At 43.6% G+C, this 22,691-nt stretch overlaps 1 protein-coding gene across 3 annotated transcripts in view; it reads right to left on the bottom strand.

The window, feature by feature from the left end:
* Positions 1–3,909: 3,909 nt before the first annotated feature.
* Positions 3,910–22,691, bottom strand: part of LOC117428104 (serine/threonine-protein kinase ULK3-like) — a 59,088-nt gene continuing 40,306 nt past the window's right edge. The window contains exons 12-16 of one of the 3 annotated variants that reach the window (XM_058994853.1): positions 20,838–20,916; positions 11,801–11,841; positions 9,518–9,565; positions 8,339–8,402; positions 3,910–4,076 (exon numbers count right to left, since the gene is read on the bottom strand). In XM_058994853.1, the coding sequence (XP_058850836.1) occupies positions 4,060–4,076; positions 8,339–8,402; positions 9,518–9,565; positions 11,801–11,841; positions 20,838–20,916 (249 nt within the window). In that variant the 3' untranslated portion in view covers positions 3,910–4,059. The other 2 variants (XM_058994854.1, XM_058994852.1) reach the window with 2 other exon arrangements.

Below are 22,691 nucleotides of genomic sequence, written 5' to 3'. Positions count from 1 at the left end.
GACTAGAAACTGTGCGGCCTTTTGATATGTTCATGATGAAATGGGGGCAATTAAAGAGACACTAGTAACGTACACATGGGTTTGGGGCTAAAATAACGCTTTGAAAGCAACAGAGTCTCACAGCAATGTTCACAACCATTCCTGTTTTGTTGAAGCCTTTGAGCACTTTCATGTTTTCAGCTGCAGGAACACAAGACCCCATTAAAAGCTACTTGCTCCTGCTGTTACAAGCTGCAGCAGCAGCACTGGAGGTAATGAACATGCAAGCTGTGTTACAGCAACTCAGAAAAGAAATACCTAACGACATGAACATGTTCAAATGGAATTAGAAAACGATTCCGTGCCATCAGCCAATCAGCTTCCAGCTCTAGCAGGCTTCTATCAGACGGAAGATGCCCGCTGGAATGTCACAGCATTAACTGTCAATCAAATGTAAACTCATCCACGCAGTACCAGCTTTTTCATTGTGACCTGTCTAATAAAATAAAAAAAAATCTATTGGACAGCAAATACTAAACAAAGACACAAGTGGTCTAAATTTATATTATTATCTGCCAAAACCAGCCAATCAGTACTTTGCACCGAAGCAACCAGTCCTGTCCCTGCAACAACCAAATCAGCCAATCACAGCCTGTCAGCTCGACTAGAGCACAGTCTCTTTCACCAACAACAAAGCGAGACACGGACAGTTCAGTAATATTGCTCCATTTAGATATCTGCCATTGTCCAGACAAACTAGAAGTAACTATGACAAGTACAAAGTTATTTGTTTAATAAAGTTATTATTATTATTATTTTTTCTCTAATTATGTATGTGATCCTTTACAAACATTTTCGGGACTATTTTCCTAAAATGTTTCTCAGCAGAAGGGTACCTGACGAATCCTTACAAGTTTAAGGTAAATCTAGGTTTAACACATTTAATGTACAGAAAAGTGCTGTGATGAAAGACAGGCCTTGTGATAGTTACAGATCATACACATTAAACATTTCATTTCACTGCAGTGTAGGTTTTCCTTGCTGTTTGCAATTTGCCTTTTCCAGTTTTCAGATGGGGGACAGTTTTCTCCACCCCATGCTGTGTTTTTACACAGATAACATTCATTTATAAGTCATGTTGCCACCCTTATCCACAAAGCATGACCATTGAGTCCAGTTTAAAAAATATCCTACTTATTTGACAATCAAATACCACAGCTTTCAGATGTTCATATTATTTAATTAAATAAGACAAATCATATACAAATCAGTTATGTTTATTTACAATCAAATTGAACAATAAATTAATTTAACCAATGATTAAAATGACTTTGCCTACCCAAGCGCTCTAGCACTGTCCAGCTTGTCAGAATCACCATTCATTTGAGTGATTCAGCACACAGTACACAGTTCAATAGTACATTGGATGATTATCAAAAGTAATGTCAAGCTAATAGAAGCAGTTTTCTAGTATCCCAGCCCCCAGGGTGCAGGCTCATGATGCAGACCTCCGGGAATAGGGAATGTGTTGGCAGCAATCTCTTCATAGGGTCTGAAAGGAGAATCTCCACAACACATTACTCAATTAACCCTAACCCTACCCCTACCCCTAACCATACCCCTACCCCTAACCCTTCAAATACACATACCCCTACCCCTAACCCTTCACCTACCCCTACACCTTCCCCTAACCCTACCCCTATCCTTTTACCTAACCCTTCCCCTACCCCTTCACCTACCACTACCCCTTCCCCTACCACTACCCCTTCCCCTACCCCTTCACCTACCACTACCCCTTCCCCTACCCGACCCCTTTACATAACCCTTCCCCTACCCCTACCCCTTCCCATAACCCTAACCCTACCACTTCACCTACCCCTAACCCTTCCCCTACCCCTTCCTCTACCCTCTTCTTGTTTTCTTTCACCCAGCTCCCCAGTCTTACCCTTGCAGCTACCTCTGGTCTAACTCATTTTACACAACCCTCACTACCCTGTATCTTTAACCTTCAGCTGCAATACATCCAGCACACCGGACATTTCATTAAGTAACCTTCAGCTGCAATACACCCAGCACACTGGACATTTCATTAAGTAACCTTCAGCTGCAATACACCCAGCACACTGGACATTTCATTAAGTAACCTTCAGCTGCAATACACCCAGCACACTGGACATTTCATTAAGTAACCTTCAGCTGCAATACACCCAGCACACTGGACATTTCATTAAGTTCTCTATATACAGTGCCTTGCGAAAGTACTTTGCGACCTTTTGCCACATTTCAGGCTTCAAACATAAAGATATGAAACTGTAATTTTTTGTGAAGAATCAACAAGTGGGACACAATCATGAAGTGGAACGAAATTTATTGGATATTTCAAACTTTTTTAACAAATAAAAAACTGAAAAATTGGGCGTGCAAAATTATTCAGCCCCTTTACTTTCAGTGCAGCAAACTCTCTCCAGAAGTTCAGTGAGGATCTCTGAATGATCCAATGTTGACCTAAACCTAAAAAATAGAATCCACCTGTGTGTAATCAAGTCTCCGTATAAATGCACCTGCACTGTGATAGTCTCAGAGGTCCGTTTAAAGCGCAGAGAGCATCATGAAGAACAAGGAACACGCCAGGCAGGTCCGAGATACTGTTGTGGAGAAGTTTAAAGCCGGATTTGGATACAAAAAGATTTCCCAAGCTTTAAACATCCCAAGGAGCACTGTGCAAGTGATAATATTGAAATGGAAGGAGTATCAGACCACTGCAAATCTACCAAGACCTGGCCGTCCCTCTAAACTTTCAGCTCATACAAGGAGAAGACTGATCAGAGATGCAGCCAAGAGGCCCATGATCACTCTGGATGAACTGCAGAGATCTACAGCTGAGGTGGGAGACTCTGTCCATAGGACAACAATCAGTCGTATACTGCACAAATCTGGCCTTTATGGAAGAGTGGCAAGAAGAAAGCCATTTCTTAAAGATATCCATAAAAAGTGTCGTTTACAGTTTGCCACAAGCCACCTGGGAGACACACCAAACATGTGGAAGAAGGTGCTCTGGTCAGATGAAACCAAAATCGAACTTTTTGGCAACAATGCAAAACGTTATGCGACTTACAGCTGTAATCGCAGCAAAAGGTGGCGCTACAAAGTATTAACTTAAGGGGGCTGAATAATTTTGCATGCCCAATTTTTCAGTTTTTTATTTGTTAAAAAAGTTTGAAATATCCAATAAATTTCGTTCCACTTCATGATTGTGTCCCACTTGTTGTTGATTCTTCACAAAAAATTACAGTTTCATATCTTTATGTTTGAAGCCTGAAATGTGGCAAAAGGTCGCAAAGTTCAAGGGCCGAATACTTTCGCAAGGCACTGTAGCTCTAGGTGTTCTTTTGATTCCTTTTCAATATTAAAGTCTAGTCTATAGTTTCTTTTGTCCTACTGGATACATGAGAATTCAGATGACACGATTGAACTTGATCGATTTTGACAATTGTTTGCCCTTTTGGACGCTGCAATATTGCATTTAACTGTTTAACACTGCGCTCAACTGTTTGAAGTGGGAATACTGATCCCATTACTGTCCCATTAGTCAGGCATCATAGACAATACCAGATCTTATTCAGACTAGGGTGTTCTCTGTTAAATTGGGTGACCACACCCTGTTGACTATCTGCACCACACACATCCATTCCTCTCTGTTAAAGACATTTCACAGAACTGAATTTCAAAGCATCTGGCAAGGGGGGTTTACTGAACTACTGTAGCTTCATGGCATTGCAGATATGTTGCCTTGATCAGCAGATCTCTGGGTCCGGACTGGGGTCCCTGGGTCTTGTTCAGGGGGTGAGTTGCTGGGAAGTGCTGGGGTCCCTGGGTCTTGTTCAGGGGGTGAGTTGCTGGGAAGTGCTGGGGTCCCTGGGTCTTGTTCAGGGGGTGAGTTGCTGGGAAGTGCTGGGGTCCCTGAGTCTTGTTCAGGGGGTGAGTTGCTGGGAAGTGCTGGGGTCCCTGGGTCTTGTTCAGGGGGTGAATTGCTTGTAATCCCTCACTACGAGGAAGCTGAGCTCCAGGGAGCAGGCCGAGTCACTGCACACAACAAGCTGGGACAGAAGAGAAGACACGCAAAGGGGACGGTTCATGAAAGTGTTACTTAAAGCATACACGCAAACATCTTAATCCTGTTTGTCAAACAAACGCATCAACAAATAAATAAACACACATTTACAAAGGCATCCTATTACTATCAAAGGGGCGACAGCACCCACCATGCAGAAGAAATACAGCAGTGGGGCTGTCCCGCCCAGCCGTTCAGCATTCCTAGAAATGGATTGCTCCACAGGGATTGAAGATATGTACAACTCATGGGGTCTGAGTCGTGGAAACAGGCAAAACACTTCCTACCCCGGCACCACGAATCAGCAGGGCTGGCTCAATACTTTCTTTGGGTCATGTAATCTACAGGAACCCATTACTAGGGAGTCCTTCATTCTCAACATTTGGACTAGATTTACTGTTGTACTCGCAAATGTTTTTTTAAAGTGGCTGAAAATCTGTATTGGCTTCCCTCAGTCTCCTTAACCTCTCACAGTATCAGAATCATGACTCCTGCAGCACAGTCTTCAGGATCTAATTACTGCATTACTGAAATCATTCAAATACGAGTCCTCCGGAGTCATAACATTTCACACATAAATAAACTAAAGAGACTAGCCAACCTGCATACTGGATGTTTGCTTTCCACAACCCCAGGGCCTGTATTGATCATTTAGACAGTGGTTGTATTTAGATCGATCGAATAAATCCCAAATTCTTATTTAAACTCTCTGATACAGTATCAGAGCCCCAGTCTAGTTTCTCGGGTGTCACACTATTGGTACAGATGAATAAATACAGAATGACTAGGACATTTATAGCCAATTTAACCATTCCAATCCCTTGCTCAATACATATCTTGGTGTACCTGAATAGACCATCAAACATACAGAAAAAAATTTAATGAGCAATCTAGCCTGCAAATCTAGTATTACCGGTGTCACAGGAAATTGGTAGACTGTGAAAAAAGTAGATATCGCCATTACTGTGCGTGCGCAAATTTCTGAAATTTGCCTCACACCAGTTGACATTTTCTATCTGTGAACTTTAATCATTGAACACCCTGTATATCTGTGAACTTTAATCACACCCTGTATATCTGTAAACTTTAATCACGCCCTGTATATCTGTGAACTTTAATCACGCCCTGTATATCTGTAAACTTTGATCACGCCCTGTATATCCGTGAACTTTAATCACACCCTGTATATCTGTGAACTTTAATCACGCCCTGTATATCTGTGAACTTTAATCACACCCTGTATATCTGTGAACTTTAATCACGCCCTGTATATCTGTGAACTTTAATCACGCCCTGTATATCTGTGAACTTTAATCACACCCTGTATATCTGTGAACTTTAATAACACCCTGTATATCTGTGAACTTTAATCACGCCCTGTATATCTGTAAACTTTAATCACGCCCTGTATATCCGTGAACTTTAATCACACCCTGTATATCTGTGAACTTTAATCACACCCTGTATATCTGTGAACTTTAATCACACCCTGTATATCCGTGAACTTTAATCACACCCTGTATATCTGTGAACTTTAATCACGCCCTGTATATCTGTGAACTTTAATCACACCCTGTATATCCGTGAACTTTAATCACACCCTGTATATCTGTGAACTTTAATCACACCCTGTATATCCGTGAACTTTAATCACACCCTGTATATCTGTGAACTTTAATCACACCCTGTATATCTGTGAACTTTAATCACACCCTGTATATCCGTGAACTTTAATCACGCCCTGTATATCTGTGAACTTTAAACACACTCTGTATATCTGTGAACTTTAATCACGGTCTGTATATCTGTGAACTTTAATCACACCCTGTATATCTGTGAACTTTAATCACACCCTGTATATCTGTGAACTTTAATCACACCCTGTATATCTGTGAACTTTAATCACACCCTGTATATCCGTGAACTTTAATCACACCCTGTATATCTGTGAACTTTAATCACGCCCTGTATATCTGTGAACTTTAATCACGCCCTGTATATCTGTGAACTTTAATCACACCCTGTATATCCGTGAACTTTAATCACGCCCTGTATATCTGTGAACTTTAAACACACTCTGTATATCTGTGAACTTTAATCACGGTCTGTATATCTGTGAACTTTAATCACACCCTGTATATCCGTGAACTTTAATCACACCCTGTATATCTGTGAACTTTAATCACGCCCTGTATATCTGTGAACTTTAATCACGCCCTGTATATCTGTGAACTTTAATCACACCCTGTATATCTGTGAAGTTTCTGTGAAGGTTTTTTGAAGAGGTTTTTATGAAGAATAAAAGGTTGCACCTAGGCATCCTGCATTGGTAGGAAATGTGTACAACTGAAATGCACTTTAAAATAGAAAAAGACAGCTCTGCATTCATTCATCTGCCCCAGCATGTGAAGGCAGTGTTTCTAAAGGGCAGCAGTGTGCAGTAGCAGTTAGGGCTCTGGACTCTTGACCGGAGGGTCGTGGGTTCAATCCCAGGTGGGGGACACTGCTGCTGTACCCTTGAGCAAGGTACTTAACCTAGACTGCTCCAGTAAAAACCCAACTGTATAAATGGGTAATTGTATGTAAAATAATGTGATATCTTGTAACAATTGTAAGTCACCCTGGATAAGGGTGTCTGCTAATAAATAAATAAATAATAATAATAATAATAATAATAATAATAATAATAATAATAATAATAATAATAATAATAATAATAAAGTGATGCAATCCATGCCGCTGCCACAGGTCTCCATGGTGCAATGTGGAGTAATGGAGCTCGGTGGAGTTCCTGTGTTTCAGCTGCTGGGTCAATGCCCCAAGCTCCAGAGGAATGTGCTTCTCCGGCAGCCAGGCAGACAGCACAGGGAGCCTCAATTAGAACCAGACTGCAAAGCCAGGCAGCACAACCAACACAAACTGCTTTCAATTAAACCAGCAGCTTTCAGTTTCTCCAATTAAAATGTAATCTCATAAAAAACATTCTTCTATGTCTGCTATTGTGTGGTGTTGATTAACCCTGTCATTGTCACTAATCAAACTGAGCTACATTTCAGTAACAGGAAAACACTTTCCAAACAAAACATCCAGCAGCAGCAGCACTTATGGTTCTTATTTTACAGCAACTTTTCACTGTCACACTGCCTGTCTCCCAGTCCCTCAGCTCTAACAAGTAGACCACAATGCCAGTCCCTCAGCTCTAGCCACTAGACCACACTGCCTGTCTCCCAGTCCCTCAGCTCTAACCACTAGACCACACTGCCTCCCAGTCTCTCAGCTCTAACCATTAGACCACACTGCCTCCCTCCCAGTCCCTCAGCTCTAACCACTAGACCACACTGCCTCCTAGTCTCTCAGCTCTAACCATTAGACCACACTGCCTCCCTCCCAGTCCCTCAGCTCTAACCACTAGACCACACTCCCTCCCAGTCCCTCTGCTCTAACCACTAGACCACACTCCCTCCCAGTCCCTCTGCTCTAACCACTAGACCACACTGCCTTCAAGTCACGGCTGTTACTAACCCACATCGCCTTTCATTTTATTTTGCAGTCTGCAGTGGAATCCTGCAGAAGTAACATCTGGAGGCTGTCAGCCCAGCGGTAACTCAAAGAAACGCTGTTACCTACAATGGCCCCCGGCATTGTCTGCCTCTCAGCTTGGCTGCTTCTAGACACCAGGGCTGCTTTCCAGCTGAGCGCCCAGAGATCAACCCCCAGCCCTTCCCCCCACAATAGCCAGTCCCGCCGCCATCCCAGGTGTCAGGAAGTGTCGGCTGGCAGTTAAACTGAAGCAAGCACTTCTACGGGGGAGGGCAGATTCACTTTCACAAGGAGAAGTTTATAGGTCTATTTCACTGTATGGGGGAGGGAGAGGCAATGTGGGTCTAGTGATTAGAGCTAAGGGACTGGGAGGGAGGCTGAGTGGTCTAATGGTTAGAGCTGAGGGACTAGGAGGGAGGCTGAGTGGTCTAGTGATTAGAGCTAAGGGACTGGGAGGGAGGCTGAGTGGTCTAGTGGTTAGAGCTGAGGGACTGGGAGGGAGGCTGAGTGATCTAGTGATTAGAGCTAAGGGACTGGGAGGGAGGCTGAGTGGTCTAGTGGTTAGAGCTGAGGGACTGGGAGGGAGGCTGAGTGATCTAGTGATTAGAGCTAAGGGACTGGGAGGGAGGCTGAGTGGTCTAGTGGTTAGAGCTGGGTATTTGTACTCATGCTTGTTGAAACACTTGTCTAGCAGTTTGTAATACTCACAGCTCCTGACCGAGTCGGAGAGAGGCTCCCTGTCCATCGTGGCTTCAGTCTGGGTCTCTCTCATCTGCAACACAGACACGCATTCAGAACCAGGCATACAGACAGGGAGTACTGCACATACTGCCCCCTGGTGGAGACTGTCTTCACTCCAGGCACACAGACAGGGAGTACTGCACATACTGCCCCCTGGTGGAGACTGTCTTCACTCCAGGCACACAGACAGGGAGTACTGCACATACTGCCCCCTGGTGGAGACTGTCTTCACTCCCGGCACACAGACAGGGAGTACTGCACATACTGCCCCCTGGTGGAGACTGTCTTCACTCCAGGCACACAGACAGGGAGTACTGCACATACTGCCCCCTGGTGGAGACTGTCTTCACTCCAGGTAAACAGACAGGGAGTACTGCACATACTGCCCCCTGGTGGAGACTGTCTTCACTCCAGGCACACAGACAGGGAGTACTGCACATACTGCCCCCTGGTGGAGATTGTCTTCACTCCAGGTAAACAGACAGGGAGTACTGCACATACTGCCCCCTGGTGGAGACTGTCTTCACTCCAGGCAAACAGACAGGGAGTACTGCACATACTGCCCCCTGTTGGAGACTGTCTTCACTCCAGGCACACAGACAGGGAGTACTGCACATACTGCCCCCTGGTGGAGACTGTCTTCACACCAGGTACACAGCAGCCAAGAGATACAGAGCAGGTTCACCACTACAAACCCTTCAAATGTGTTGCTTGTTTTTGAAGAGGGGAGATCATCTATTCAGGAACACACAGATAATTAGTAAACAAGGGGTCTGAGTTGGGATAACAGGCAATATATTTCCTAATCCCAGTCGTTTGCCATTGCTACCCAATGGATAACATTTTGGGATACATTTAAAAATACTAAAGGAAACTCAATGACAATCGTTTTGACCATTTCATCACCGGACACAAAGACACAGTTGAAACGTCTGTCACTGAATTTCTAAATGTACCACTACTTAGTGTTTAATAGGGAAGGATGAAACGTTCTGGGGTACCACTGCATTGTTAAATAACTCATCTGGATATGTTTGAGGGACGCTTGTCTATCCAGGGATACCACGATATTGGTTTAATCCTTTCAGAACAAACATGACCTTTCGAAAGCCTGTCGGAGAGTCTCCAATGTAATAAAAGTCTTACCTTCAGCTGCTCTTTGAGGTACTCTGCTCTGTTCATCAAGCTCTTAATCTGGACGATTAAAACAAAAGCATCACAAGAGAATCTATTGGCCCCCGGTAGACATACACAACTGGGTGTCAAGTTCAAACACATCTGCACTTTAGTTAACTACAATGAAATGTTTAGTCATTCACTAAGCATTTACACAAAGCTGAAATACTCACCACGACATTCATTCACTATGTTATTTACTCACTTCGTTGTTACAGTTTATTTGAGATTATTCTGCATGATTTACTAAATTGGTTTATGCGTTTGTCTGTGAATTGTGCTGCTTTGAGAATGGCTCTGGAGACAGCGGTGCTTCTCCCTCTGGCTCTGCAGACAGCGGTGCTTCTCCCTCTGGCTCTGCAGACAGCGGTGCTTCTCCCTCTGGCTCTGCAGACAGCGGTGCTTCTCCCTCTGGCTCTGCAGACAGCGGTGCTTCTCCCCCTGGCTCTGGAGACAGCGCTGCTTCTCTGGCTCTGCAGACAGCGGTGCTTCTCACTCTGGCTCTGCAGACAGCGGTGCTTCTCACTCTGGCTCTGCAGACAGTGGTGCTTCTCCCTCTGGCTCTGGAGACAGCGGTGCTTCTCCCTCTGGCTCTGGAGACAGCGGTGCTTCTCCCTCTGGCTCTGCAGACAGCGGTGCTTCTCCCTCTGGCTCTGGAGACAGCGGTGCTTCTCCCTCTGGCTCTGCAGACAGCGGTGCTTCTCCCTCTGGCTCTGCAGACAGCGGTGCTTCTCCCTCTGGCTCTGCAGACAGCGGTGCTTCTCCCTCTGGCTCTGGAGACAGCGGTGCTTCTCTGGCTCTGCAGACAGCGGTGCATCTCCCTCTGGCTCTAGAGACAGCGGCGCTTCTCTGGCTCTGCAGACAGCGGTGCTTCTCCCTCTGGCTCTGCAGACAGCGGTGCTTCTCCCTCTGGCTCTGCAGACAGCGGTGCTTCTCCCTCTGGCTCTGCAGACAGCGGTGCTTCTCCCTCTGGCTCTGCAGACAGCGGTGCTTCTCCCTCTGGCTCTGCAGACAGCGGTGCTTCTCCCTCTGGCTCTGGAGACAGCGGTGCTTCTCCCTCTGGCTCTGGAGACAGCGGTGCTTCTCCCTCTGCTCTGGAGACAGCGGTGCTTCTCCCTCTGGCTCTGAAGACAGCGGTACTCCTCTGGCTCTGCAGACAGCGGTGCTTCTCCCTCTGGCTCTACAGACAGCGGTGCTTCTCCCTCTGGGTCTGCAGACAGCGGTGCTTCTCCCTCTGGCTCTGGAGACAGCTACTCCTCCCTCGTGACAGCAACCACAACTCTCGCTGTCTGCTGTTGCCCTTAACAGTTCTTCCATATACTTTTTTTTTTTTTTGCAGTTCGCAGCTGGGTCAGTAGGGTGCGCTATTCCCACCTGACACCACGTGTGGTAAAGTGTCCCGGCCAAGTCCACTCAGCGCCCTTTAAACACTAGACCCAGACACAGGAACTGCAAGCTTTACGCACGCTCACAGTACATACTTACACACATACATAACTGTGCACTAGTTTTGAGATGCTATGACATGAATTTTGCCTATAATGTCCTTTATCTTTCATGATCAAAAAACTCTGAACCTCAGTAATCCAAACTGGCCTATGATCCGAACCACACTGTCATGATGAAATGTATGCTCATAGCAGCTATCGAAACCAAACATAATTTTTAGAATTCGATGACTAGTATGTGTGTTTTGTCAAATGGCTCTCACTCATTATCAAATCACTAATCGGAGCAGGGTCCAGTCTCAGTTGCTTTGGGTTTGTACCGGGAACTATTGCAGCTTCTTATTTTAGCAGTTTTAAAGAAACTAATAATTGGAGACATGCAGTCCAGCTGCTGTGTAGCAGTGTATATAATACAGAGCAATCAGCAGGCATGCTCAGTCCTAGACAGTTACAAGACAAGCTCACAGACAGGTAAAGACAGATAAAGAGAAACATGACAAGAGCTTAAGAAGATCTACAGAAGCACTCAACATGATTGCAACCATCACAAAGAACAAGAGAATAAAAGGGCCATTTGAAGCTACTTACTTTGTATTTTTCTTCTAGATTTAGTGTGTCAAATTATTTTACCCCAATTATCTCCCAAATTTAGGACTGTCAAATTGTGCTCCCTCACCGCAGCAATCCCACGACCACTACAATTGGCCAGAGCCAACGATCCTGGTGGAATTGCCCATAACTGCTTTCTCTTTATGGGGCGAAGAGACTGACCTGCTCCCTCTCACACCTGGGGCCCGGAACTCACCTCACTGTGAAGCAGATCCCTCCGCCTGCCTTGGGGTTCCGCTGCAGCAGGACAAGAGAAAACAAATCTCATCAAAACTGACAGGTTCTCAGATAATCTACGTGAAGGCGTCGTGTGCAGGGTGTCTCTTATTATAGAAGAGATGTAATCTTGTGCATTTGGACAAGGGGACCGCAAAGCTCAAACTGTGTGAAATGAATGCAATAAGAGACACCCTACACATGACGTATTAACACTTATTATAAATCACACAAAGGAATAGCTTTAAAATGAAATATATTTATATTTTGTAAAAGATAACCCCCCACTCCCATTTGTGAAATGGTTCAGTCCAGAATCAACTGCTATAGTCCCTGAATAATTAATATAATGAATAAAGTGCAGCCGGAGAAACATGTGTTTTTTGAAGTTTGTAGCAATTTCAGGAATATTTTCTTCAGAGAAACTAGTGTCAAGTTCATCAATATTTAAAGAAAGAGTGAAGTTAATAGGATGCTGATGTGTGGTGCTCCATGCACACAATGACGTCTGTACACAGCTTAAGATATACTGGAATTCTGGCAAATACTTCACTGTGATTGGTTGATTTCTGATGCTTAAGTATGTTGGTAAAATTCATCCCCTGCCACGGCTGTAAATACAAACTCAGAGCATGAAACAGCAAATCACCAGCACCTCCATATGAACAGGGTATGAAACAGCAAAATCACCAGCACCTCCATATGTACAGGGTATTAAACAGCAAAATCACCAGCACCTCCAAATGTATAGAGTATGAAACAGCAAATCACCAGCACCTCCATATGTACAGGGTATGAAACAGCAAATCACCAGCACCTCCATATGTACAGGGTATGAAACAGCAAATCACCAGCACCTCCATATGTACAGGGTATGAAACAGCAAATCACCAGCATCTCCATATGTACAGGGTATGAAACAGCAAATCACCAGCACCTCCATATGAACAGGGTATGAAACAGCAAAATCACCAGCACCTCCATATGTACAGGGTATGAAACAGCAAATCACCAGCACCTCCATATGAACAGGGTATGAAACAGCAAAATCACCAGCACCTCCATATGTACAGGGTATGAAACAGCAAATCACCAGCATCTCCATATGTACAGCGTATGAAACAGCAAAATCACCAGCACCTCCATATGTACAGGGTATGAAACAGCAAAATCACCAGCACCTCCACATGAACAGGGTATGAAACAGCAAATCACCAGCATCTCCATATGAACAGGGTATGAAACAGCAAAAGCACCAGCATCTCCATATGTACAGGGTATGAAACAGCAAAAGCACCAGCATCTCCATATGAACAGGGTATGGCATCGAGGCTCAGACAAGTTCCTCCATGTAACCCAAGAGTACGATCCTCTCAATAACCAAGTTTCATTCCAACTGGTTAAGCAATTCTTTATTATTATTATTATTATTATTATTATTATTATTTGTTTATTTAGCAGACGCCTTTTATCCAAAGCGACTTACAGAGACTAGGGTGTGTGAACTATGCATCAGCTGCAGAGTCACTTACAATTACGTCTCACCCGAAAGACGGAGCACAAGGAGGTTAAGTGACTTGCTCAGGGTCACACAATGAGTCAGTGGCTGAGGTGGGATTTGAACCGGGGACCTCCTGGTTACAAGCCCTTTTCTTTAACCACTGGACCACACAGCCTCCTATATGTTAGTAAAGATATGGGAGCTACATATGTGCATGTGTACATAAAGACAGAGGAACAGGCATCTCTATGTACCAGCAGACTCGCAATAATAAGAATGACCTTACCAGGTTTCACCTTATTGGATAAGCAGATTTGTATAAATGAGACAGAACACGGGACCCTGGAGAAACCTGTGCAAATCCACACCTTTTTACAGACTTTTGGCACTGGACCCAAATACGTATAGCAAAACCATAAACAAAAAGATTACCACAAAGACGCATGTTATTGGATTTCTGTCAACAGTTTACATGACATTTCATTACACAAGTTTGCAATGTTGTGTGATTGCAAGTAACAAATAAATGATTACTACAGATCTAGTGTTTCCACAATATTTACGATGCTAAAATACTGTAAATAGCCACTTTGAGGACAAGTTAATCTATCTTGCTGTATATGCCCAGAATCTGATGTTCTCAATAACGCAAGCTAAATAATACGAATAGCAAGTTCAATTGGACAGGCGGCTCTTCAGATATATGCTGTAATGTGTGAAGTGGGACATACTGATGTATGGCCGCCTCCATTATATCACCTTCACAGGGGATTTCATACACAGAGGGAGACAGAAATGAATATAAATCAAAGAGAGACTGGGTACCACATCTCATATATGTAAAACCGCACTGTGACATACATAGGGACACCTCCCCATACCCTCAGTGCCAGGGATATGCAACTTGTGTGGGAGATCAAAAGCACACACTCCCAGACAACTCTGTGTTCAACAGTGGTGTTCTAACACCTATGTGAAGATGCATATAGCATTAATATACTGAGGAGCTATATCTGATTCACAAGAAATACTAGAAGTAACCTTAATCTGGCTGACATGCGATGGCAAAATATCAAATTCAGCAGAAATGTTTTTCAATAAACAGCAAATCACCAGCAGGCTTTTTGTTTCCAAAATGAAAGAACAGTAACATATGGGCTATGCAATTTCAATTTGAAACAGATGAGCTTGTGCATATACCACACACAGGCACTGGCATTCTCCGTGCAGCTAAGGCAGCCCACATCTGGCTTTCAAACTGCACTCGACTGGAGCCCTTTTTCACTGGGTGAGGTAAAGCGATGGCTCCGCTTATAAACACTAACCTAATAAGAACAACATGACACTGACAGCACAAGCAAAGACATTCGTTTGAATACATGCCGGTCCATGACTAGAAATACAAGTCAATCAGTATCATGAAAAAGATCACTGTGCCCTGCATCCATCGTGTGCACATGTACAAGTCCAATGAAGATAGCCTGCACTATCGTGTGCACATGTACAAGTCCAATGAAGATAGCCTGCACCATCGTGTGCACATGCACAAGTCCAGTGAAGTTAGCCTGCACCATCGTGTGCACATGCACAAGCCCAATGAAGATAGCCTGCATCCATCGTGTGTACATGTACAAGTCCAATGAAGATAGCCTGCACCATCGTGTGCACATGCACAAGACGAATGAAGATAGCCTGCACCATCGTGTGCACATGCACAAGTCCAATGAAGATAGCCTGCACCATCGTGTGCACATGCACAAGTCCAATGAAGATAGCCTGCATCCATCGTGTGCACATGTACGAGTCCCACGAGTTTAGTAAAGAAAAGTCTTAATCATCAGTTATTAAAAGTGGGCATGACCTCTGGTATGATTCATCACAGCTTGCACTACACCAGTAGCTCTCAAACTTTTTCTACAGTCGTTGGGTCCCGCTTTAAAGTTACTTTGCTCTGGCACAACCCCCAGCTGAAAAGAGTAATTTACTAATAAATGACAGAAATCATTAGGTTATTATCATAACTCTGGTTCCCTGAAATAGAAATGTATCCATTACACAATGGGTTACCCTATTACACCCGATTCAAATGAACACTCTACCAAAGCTGCGTCTTATGCCCGTGACGTCAGCACGCCTGTCTCCACCCCCACAGCAGTGCCATACATCTTCTTCAGCCTAATGCATATAATTCAAGTACGAAATGTATTCAATTACACAATGGGTAAGTATACCCAAGCCGTCGCAAGGACATGACTTGCAGAACAGACGAGACCGATGGCTTGCCATACTTATAAAGCACAGTAATGTCCACAGAACATAGAATTACCTTATGCATGTGCTTCTGAATCCGTCCACTGTCAGCACTATGGTTCCAAAGGCAGGGTTCTGAGGATCCAGGACATTAAACCTGTAAAACCTTGTGAAGGTGTGAGGAGTGGCCCACACCATTGCATCGCAAATGTCAGAGACTGATGCACCCTGAAACAACACCCAAGAGGTAGCAAGACCCCTGGTGGAATGACCTGTGACCTTCTGGAGGGAGCAAGTTGGCTGGTTCGTAAGCAATTTTTACTGTCTCCACGATCCAACTGGACAGCCTCTGTTTTGATAGAGCTTGACCTTGGTTCTTAGCTCCACAGCACATAAACAGTTGTTCAGATTGCTGCCAACTTTTTGTCCTGTCAACATAATACGCTAATGCCCTAACCGGCAAAGCATATGGAGCCGACACTCCTCATATGACTGGAATGGTGGAGGATGAAAAGCCTCCAGTTCCACAGATTGATTGACATGGAAGGTCGATAGGCATTTGGGCACAAAGGCCGGATTCGTATGGAGCATGACCTTAGTCCTAGACTCTATAAAAAACAAACAAGCTTTTGCCACTGAAAATGCCTGCATCTCAATCACACGTCTAGCAGAGGTGATGGCAAGTAAAAACGCTGCTTTCAGAGACAGGTATTTAAGCTGTGTAGAATGCAGAGGTTCAAAGGGAGGTTTTGTGAATGCACGCAGCACCACATTTAACCGCCACTGAGAAACTATGTCCTTCAAAAGGAGGCTGAAGCCTCCGCGCCCCTTTCAGTAACTGGTCAGACAGAAAATGAGCCCCTGGGGACACCGAGTCAATTTTAACATGGTATGCAGGCTGCCAAGTAAACCTTCGAGGGGGACTTACCCTCATCAAAGAGGTCCTGCAAAAACTGCAGAATGACTGGCATGAGACAAGTCTTGGGATCAACCTGATGTGCCAAACACCAAGTTTGGAACACGCCCCACTTGTATCCATACTGAAGCAGCTCTCACATTCTGTAGAGTCTATATGACTCTCTTCGACAAGTCTAACTAGCTGAACCAGAGCCGTTCAGGGACCAGAACCAGAGCTGTGGGCTCGATGGTTGGGGTGCCACAACGTCCCCTGCACCTAGCTGAGCAGGTTGCAGCATGTGGGCAATTGCCAAGTTTGGTGGCGCAATAGCTGCACCAGCGTGGAGAACCATGTTCTCCTGGGCCAGCAAGGGGCCACTAAAAGCACCCTGGCTCGTTCCTGCCTGATTTTCTCCAGGCACATTGGAAGCAACCGGTGGAAAGGCATAAAGGAGAATCCTAGGCCACTCGTGTGCAAGGGTGAGAAAATATGTTAATGAAGACAGCCGCAATATACTCATTTAAATATTTGTTGTGTCTTCTTAGAGAGATCTCTAGCATTATACATTGCGAGAGTCATGCGACATTGTTCAGATAAACAGCAAGAGTTGTGGTTTGCTGCAGCAGAGGGTGCCCGAAGGATAACGTCTATACATGCAAATTTAAACGTCATCTGTACAATGCATTCTGTACATATGGAAAGGCATAAATAAATAAATATTGAATAAATAACCTTGCACTGCACACATCCGTCTGTATAAACACTCCAAAGGACCTCTAGATTACATGCATGTCTTTGACAATGGTTAACCTTTTGAAAAATCTTTCTTTACGGCTTTGCTGTAATGTGTCCAAACATGAACGTGAACCCAGGATTAAATCACAAACATGAACGTGAACCCAGGATTAAATCACAAACACGAACGTGAACCCAGGATTAAATCACAAACACGAACGTGAACCCAGGATTAAATCACAACAACGAACGTGAACCCAGGATTAAATCACAAACATGAACGTGAACTCAGGATTAAATCACAAACACGAACGTGAACCCAGGATTAAATCACAAACACGAACGTGAAACCAAGATTAAATCACAAACACGAACGTGAACCCAGGATTAAATCACAAACACGAACGTGAAACCAAGATTAAATCACAAACACGAACGTGAACCCAGGATTAAATCACAAACACGAACGTGAACCCAGGATTAAATCACAAACACGAACGTGAACCCAGGATTAAATCACAAACACGAACGTGAACCCAGGATTAAATCACAAACACGAACGTGAAACCAGGATTAAATCACAACAACGAACGTGAACCAAGGATTAAATCACAAACACGAACGTGAACTCAGGATTAAATCACAAACACGAACGGGAACCCAGGATTAAATCACAAACACAAACGGGAACCCAGGATTAAATCACAAACACAAACGGGAACCCAGGATTAAATCACAAACACGAACGTGAACCCAGGATTAAATCACAAACACGAACGTGAAACCAAGATTAAATCAAAAACACGAACGTGAACCCAGGATTAAATCACAAACACAAACGTGAAACCAAGATTAAATCACAAACACGAACGTGAACCCAGGATTAAATCACAAACACGAACGTGAACCCAGGATTAAATCACAAACACGAACGTGAACCCAGGATTAAATCACAAACACGAACGTGAACCCAGGATTAAATCACAAACACGAACGTGAACCCAGGATTAAATCACAAACACGAACGTGAACCCAGGATTAAATCACAACAACGAACGTGAACCAAGGATTAAATCACAAACACGAACGTGAACCCAGGATTAAATCACAAACACGAACGGGAACCCAGGATTAAATCACAAACACAAACGGGAACCCAGGATTAAATCACAAACACAAACGGGAACCCAGGATTAAATCACAAACACGAACGTGAACTCAGGATTAAATCACAAACACGAACGTGAACCCAGGATTAAATCACAAACACGGACGTGAACCCAGGATTAAATCACAAACACGGACGTGAACCCAGGATTAAATCACAAACACGAACGTGAAACCAAGATTAAATCACAAACACGAACGTGAACCCAGGATTAAATCACAAACACGAACGTGAAACCAAGATTAAATCACAAATACGAACGTGAAACCAGGATTAAATCACAAACACGAACGTGAAACCAAGATTAAATCACAAACACGAAAGTGAACCCAGGATTAAATCACAAACACGAACGTGAACCCAGGATTAAATCACAAACACGAACGGGAACCCAGGATTAAATCACAAACACGAACGGGAACCCAGGATTAAATCACAAACACGAACGTGAACCCAGGATTAAATCACAAACACGGACGTGAAACCAAGATTAAATCACAAACACGAACGTGAACCCAGGATTAAATCACAAACACGAACGTGAAACCAAGATTAAATCACAAACACGAACGTGAAACCAAGATTAAATCACAAATACGAACGTGAAACCAGGATTAAATCACAAACACGAACGTGAAACCAAGATTAAATCACAAACACGAAAGTGAACCCAGGATTAAATCACAAACACGAACGTGAACCCAGGATTAAATCACAAACACGAACGTGAAACCAAGATTAAATCACAAACACGAAAGTGAACCCAGGATTAAATCACAAACACGAACGTGAACCCAGGATTAAATCACAAACACGAACGTGAACCCAGGATTAAATCACAAACACGAACGGGAACCCAGGATTAAATCACAAACATAAACGTGAAACCAGGATTAAATCACAAACATAAACGTGAAACCAGGAGCAGCACACTCTTTAAAGAGATCCTCCATCAAGCGCACACACTAGTGAGCAGCACACTCTTTAAAGAGATCCGCCATATCTGACAGAGATGGAGCACTGCTCTTTCCGGTATTGAGATGAGTGCCACAAACTGATTTATCTTCAAGCTAATACAAAAGTCCCTGATCAACTGACATCTTTGGTCGAATTCTCTAAAGATGACCAAAAGCTGCTACGGCTGAGGTTCTCTGGAGAAGGTGGTCCAGTGAATATATGCCTGTACCATCGTCAAGTTTTTCTTGATAAGTATAAGCATCTCATAGTTCCGAAGTGGTGTGCTGATCCCACTAAAAGCCACAAGACACAAGGATCGGTTAAAGGCATCAAAGTTACTGAACTTTGTGATGTATGGTTTCTATAGCAGTTGTTAACCAACCACATTCTGCATGTAACTTTTAAAATGTTGGAGTCTTTCCTTTTTGTGTAGTTATATACTTAGATTCTTGTAGGAGCGAAGTGAAATTCCAGTGACGGCGGAAGTTGTTAACCCCTCAAGTTCCTTAAGTTTACCATGGTAATCTATTTTTGGTGTTTTCTATCAGTTTGTAGTTTTTAGAACACACCTGAGTGAGGTTTGGTAATTTCAAATGTGTCACTGTAACAAAGAAATCTAAGTTCCACAGATAAGTTCATAACCCCTCAGCTCCAAGCTAGTGCCACTGGAAACACACCCTGTCACGTTTTACTCTAGATCTAACCCCAGACAATGCGAAATTGAAGAATAATGCCAGTTCGGTTAGGACTCTGTGGTACTTTAGCCTCAACAAAGTGGCCATAAGCAATGCTTGAATGCATGACAAATGCAACTTCAAAAATCCGAAATCAGCGGATACTAAAAATATCTTTGGATGATTCTTTGGGGCCCCGCCACATCAGTTATTTTGGCCTAAACTTGGTAGAAATACCAAAACTTCAAATTTCTAGGAGGTTAATGACCAGTGGGGGGACCAAAAGTGTTTCACAAAATTCTGAAGCGTGGTCCCTAAGGTTCTTACAGCAATACTAACATTTTAAGACCCGCATCCCCTACAGGGTAAAGGGTTGGGCTGAAGTTTAAATAAAACTCGTCATTTACCCCTTGTCTGGCAACTTGCCAAAAGTGAGTTAGGTGCTCCTGGTATTTTTTTTCTTGAAAGTCCTATTCATTACGAGTCGAACGAGGTACTACACATGATGGTAGTGTCTATGTTGACCTTTGCCAGGTTACAGCTTAAAGGTGAAATTAAAAACAAAAAAATGATTAGCATTTCTGAACTCAGCAGGCCCGATAACCCCCCGGATAATTTTTCTAGCAAAATCTGAGACGGTCGGGCAACAAAATGCCCCTTTTCTGGTTGAGTTGGCGTGGAATGACCCTAATAGTATAATAGTGATAACGCAATTGCTGAGGCAGGTTCCTTGTTAATAATGGTACTCCCTCCACTTTCAGGCTTTATTGACTCGTTGTATTACTACCTTGTAACACGGCACAGCAATGTCATTATCCCTGAAACATGACATACCAGCCAGCATGAGCAGCAGCTCCCCCAGACTCTGCTGGTATAGATCCAGAGTGCCTCTGCCATCCTCGCCCTCTTCCTCCTGCAGAGACACAGACAATCAGTCACAGGGCAACAATGCTGCAGACGAACAACTTCCAAATTCAGAATTTCCTTTGCTTGAGACCAGGAGACATTGCTCTCTTTTTTTCCCCCACCATTTAGGATTGTTTCCCCAACTCAGCAATTCCCCAAAACAGCTCAGAAGAATTGATGGTCAGTGGACGTCCTCCGATCCCCAAGCCAGGAGCTCGAGAGCAGATGTCATAGAGCTCCCAGCCAGCCCTATAGGTGCCTCTGTATCCTGTGAGAGCGCCAGAGCCAATGCGACGATCCCTGTGGAATCCCCAGTGAAGAGCAGTGACCTGGCACAGCTCCCCTGCACTCCTCTGACTGTATGACCCACCCTGCACACCACACAGCCGTGCTTTACCAAGAGAGCCAATCGAGGGCCAATCTGACTTTGTTTGTGTAACAGGGTGTGGCAGGGCGAGGAGCCCTGCACATGAAAAGGGGGTGGCGCAAAGCCCTGCCATAAATGTATTGTTTATTTTTAGAATGGGGTACCCCTCCGCCCCTATGCAATTTATTATTTTGTATTTGTTTTGTTGTATTATTATTATTATTATTATTATTATTGTTATTATTATTATTGTTGTTGTTGTTATATGACTTATTTATTTATAAATATGATGGCGTAGCCATGTTGTTTTGTTATTGTTTTATTAAATGTGACGGTGGAGAGCCGTAGGTTTTGTTTGGCAGCGTGGATGGGAAGCCCCATCCACAATTTAAAAACCTGGTGCAGAAGGTGGCCATCTCTCGAATTAATGAAGTGATTAATTTGTTGCTAAATCGGGAGATGGTCACCTGCATATAAACCTGCAGTTCTCCCTGCTCTGGAAGGAGGAACCAGAGCGAGGTAAACTGAAAAGAAAACAAAACTAAAAGGAATCTGTGTCAGTGAAGGCTACTGCCCAGCCTGACCCATTTATGTATTTTTGGGTTTGAGATTTTGTTTTAACTGTTTTATTTTCGCCCTGTGAGCAAGAGTCTGTTTTTTGTTAAACCTTTTATTTTATTTTTGTGTCTGAAAATAAAAACGTCTCACGCCGCGCTTTTGCACCGCAGTATTTTTGTTTGTTTCCTTCCTGCACTCTGGCTTGACGTCACCTCTACAACCATCCCTTTCACACGGGGCTGTTTTCTTCAGACTGCCTGAATACTTGCATTGTCTTCTAGTTCCATCAGTTAATTACCATGTTTGAAGGTCTCTCTCTGTTTTAAAACATGCTGTTCCAAGAGTCAAGGTCTCTTATAGGAGCCAGGCTGTCAGGTATCTTGACCCATCCCATTTATTTATTTATTGCATTTACATAGCACTTTTTACACAAAAGTATCGCAAAGCACTGTACAGTACATAGCAGAAAAAAGAACAAACCACAATACATTTGTATAGCATGTCACACATACAACTGCCAAGTCAGACCACTTAAATAACATATTTAAATAACAGTATACACATAATACAAAAGCAGCCATTTTAAAGTTACATTAAAACCCACTAAGATAAGAAAGCCATTTTATAAGTGTGTTTTTATTGGAATTATTTTTTTCAAATGAGAATTAAATGTAATTCAATTCCCACAACCTTAACAAAAAGCACTTTCCTGTTTTTTAATCTTAACCTTTAAAGTGTGTCTAGGGTTTTGTCAAACTTGTGTATACAATTATGGATGCAGCTAAATTTCTTGCAACTTAACTGAGAAAACGGAAATTATGTAATTTAGCTCTAAGCACCTATTAGAGAAGTCCCCA

This window comes from Acipenser ruthenus, chromosome 21, assembly GCF_902713425.1.
Source record: "Acipenser ruthenus chromosome 21, fAciRut3.2 maternal haplotype, whole genome shotgun sequence".
Classification (NCBI taxonomy): Eukaryota; Metazoa; Chordata; class Actinopteri; order Acipenseriformes; family Acipenseridae; genus Acipenser; species Acipenser ruthenus.
The sequence above is the reverse complement of the archived record's forward strand: the minus strand, read 5'-3'. Positions and strand labels throughout refer to the sequence as shown.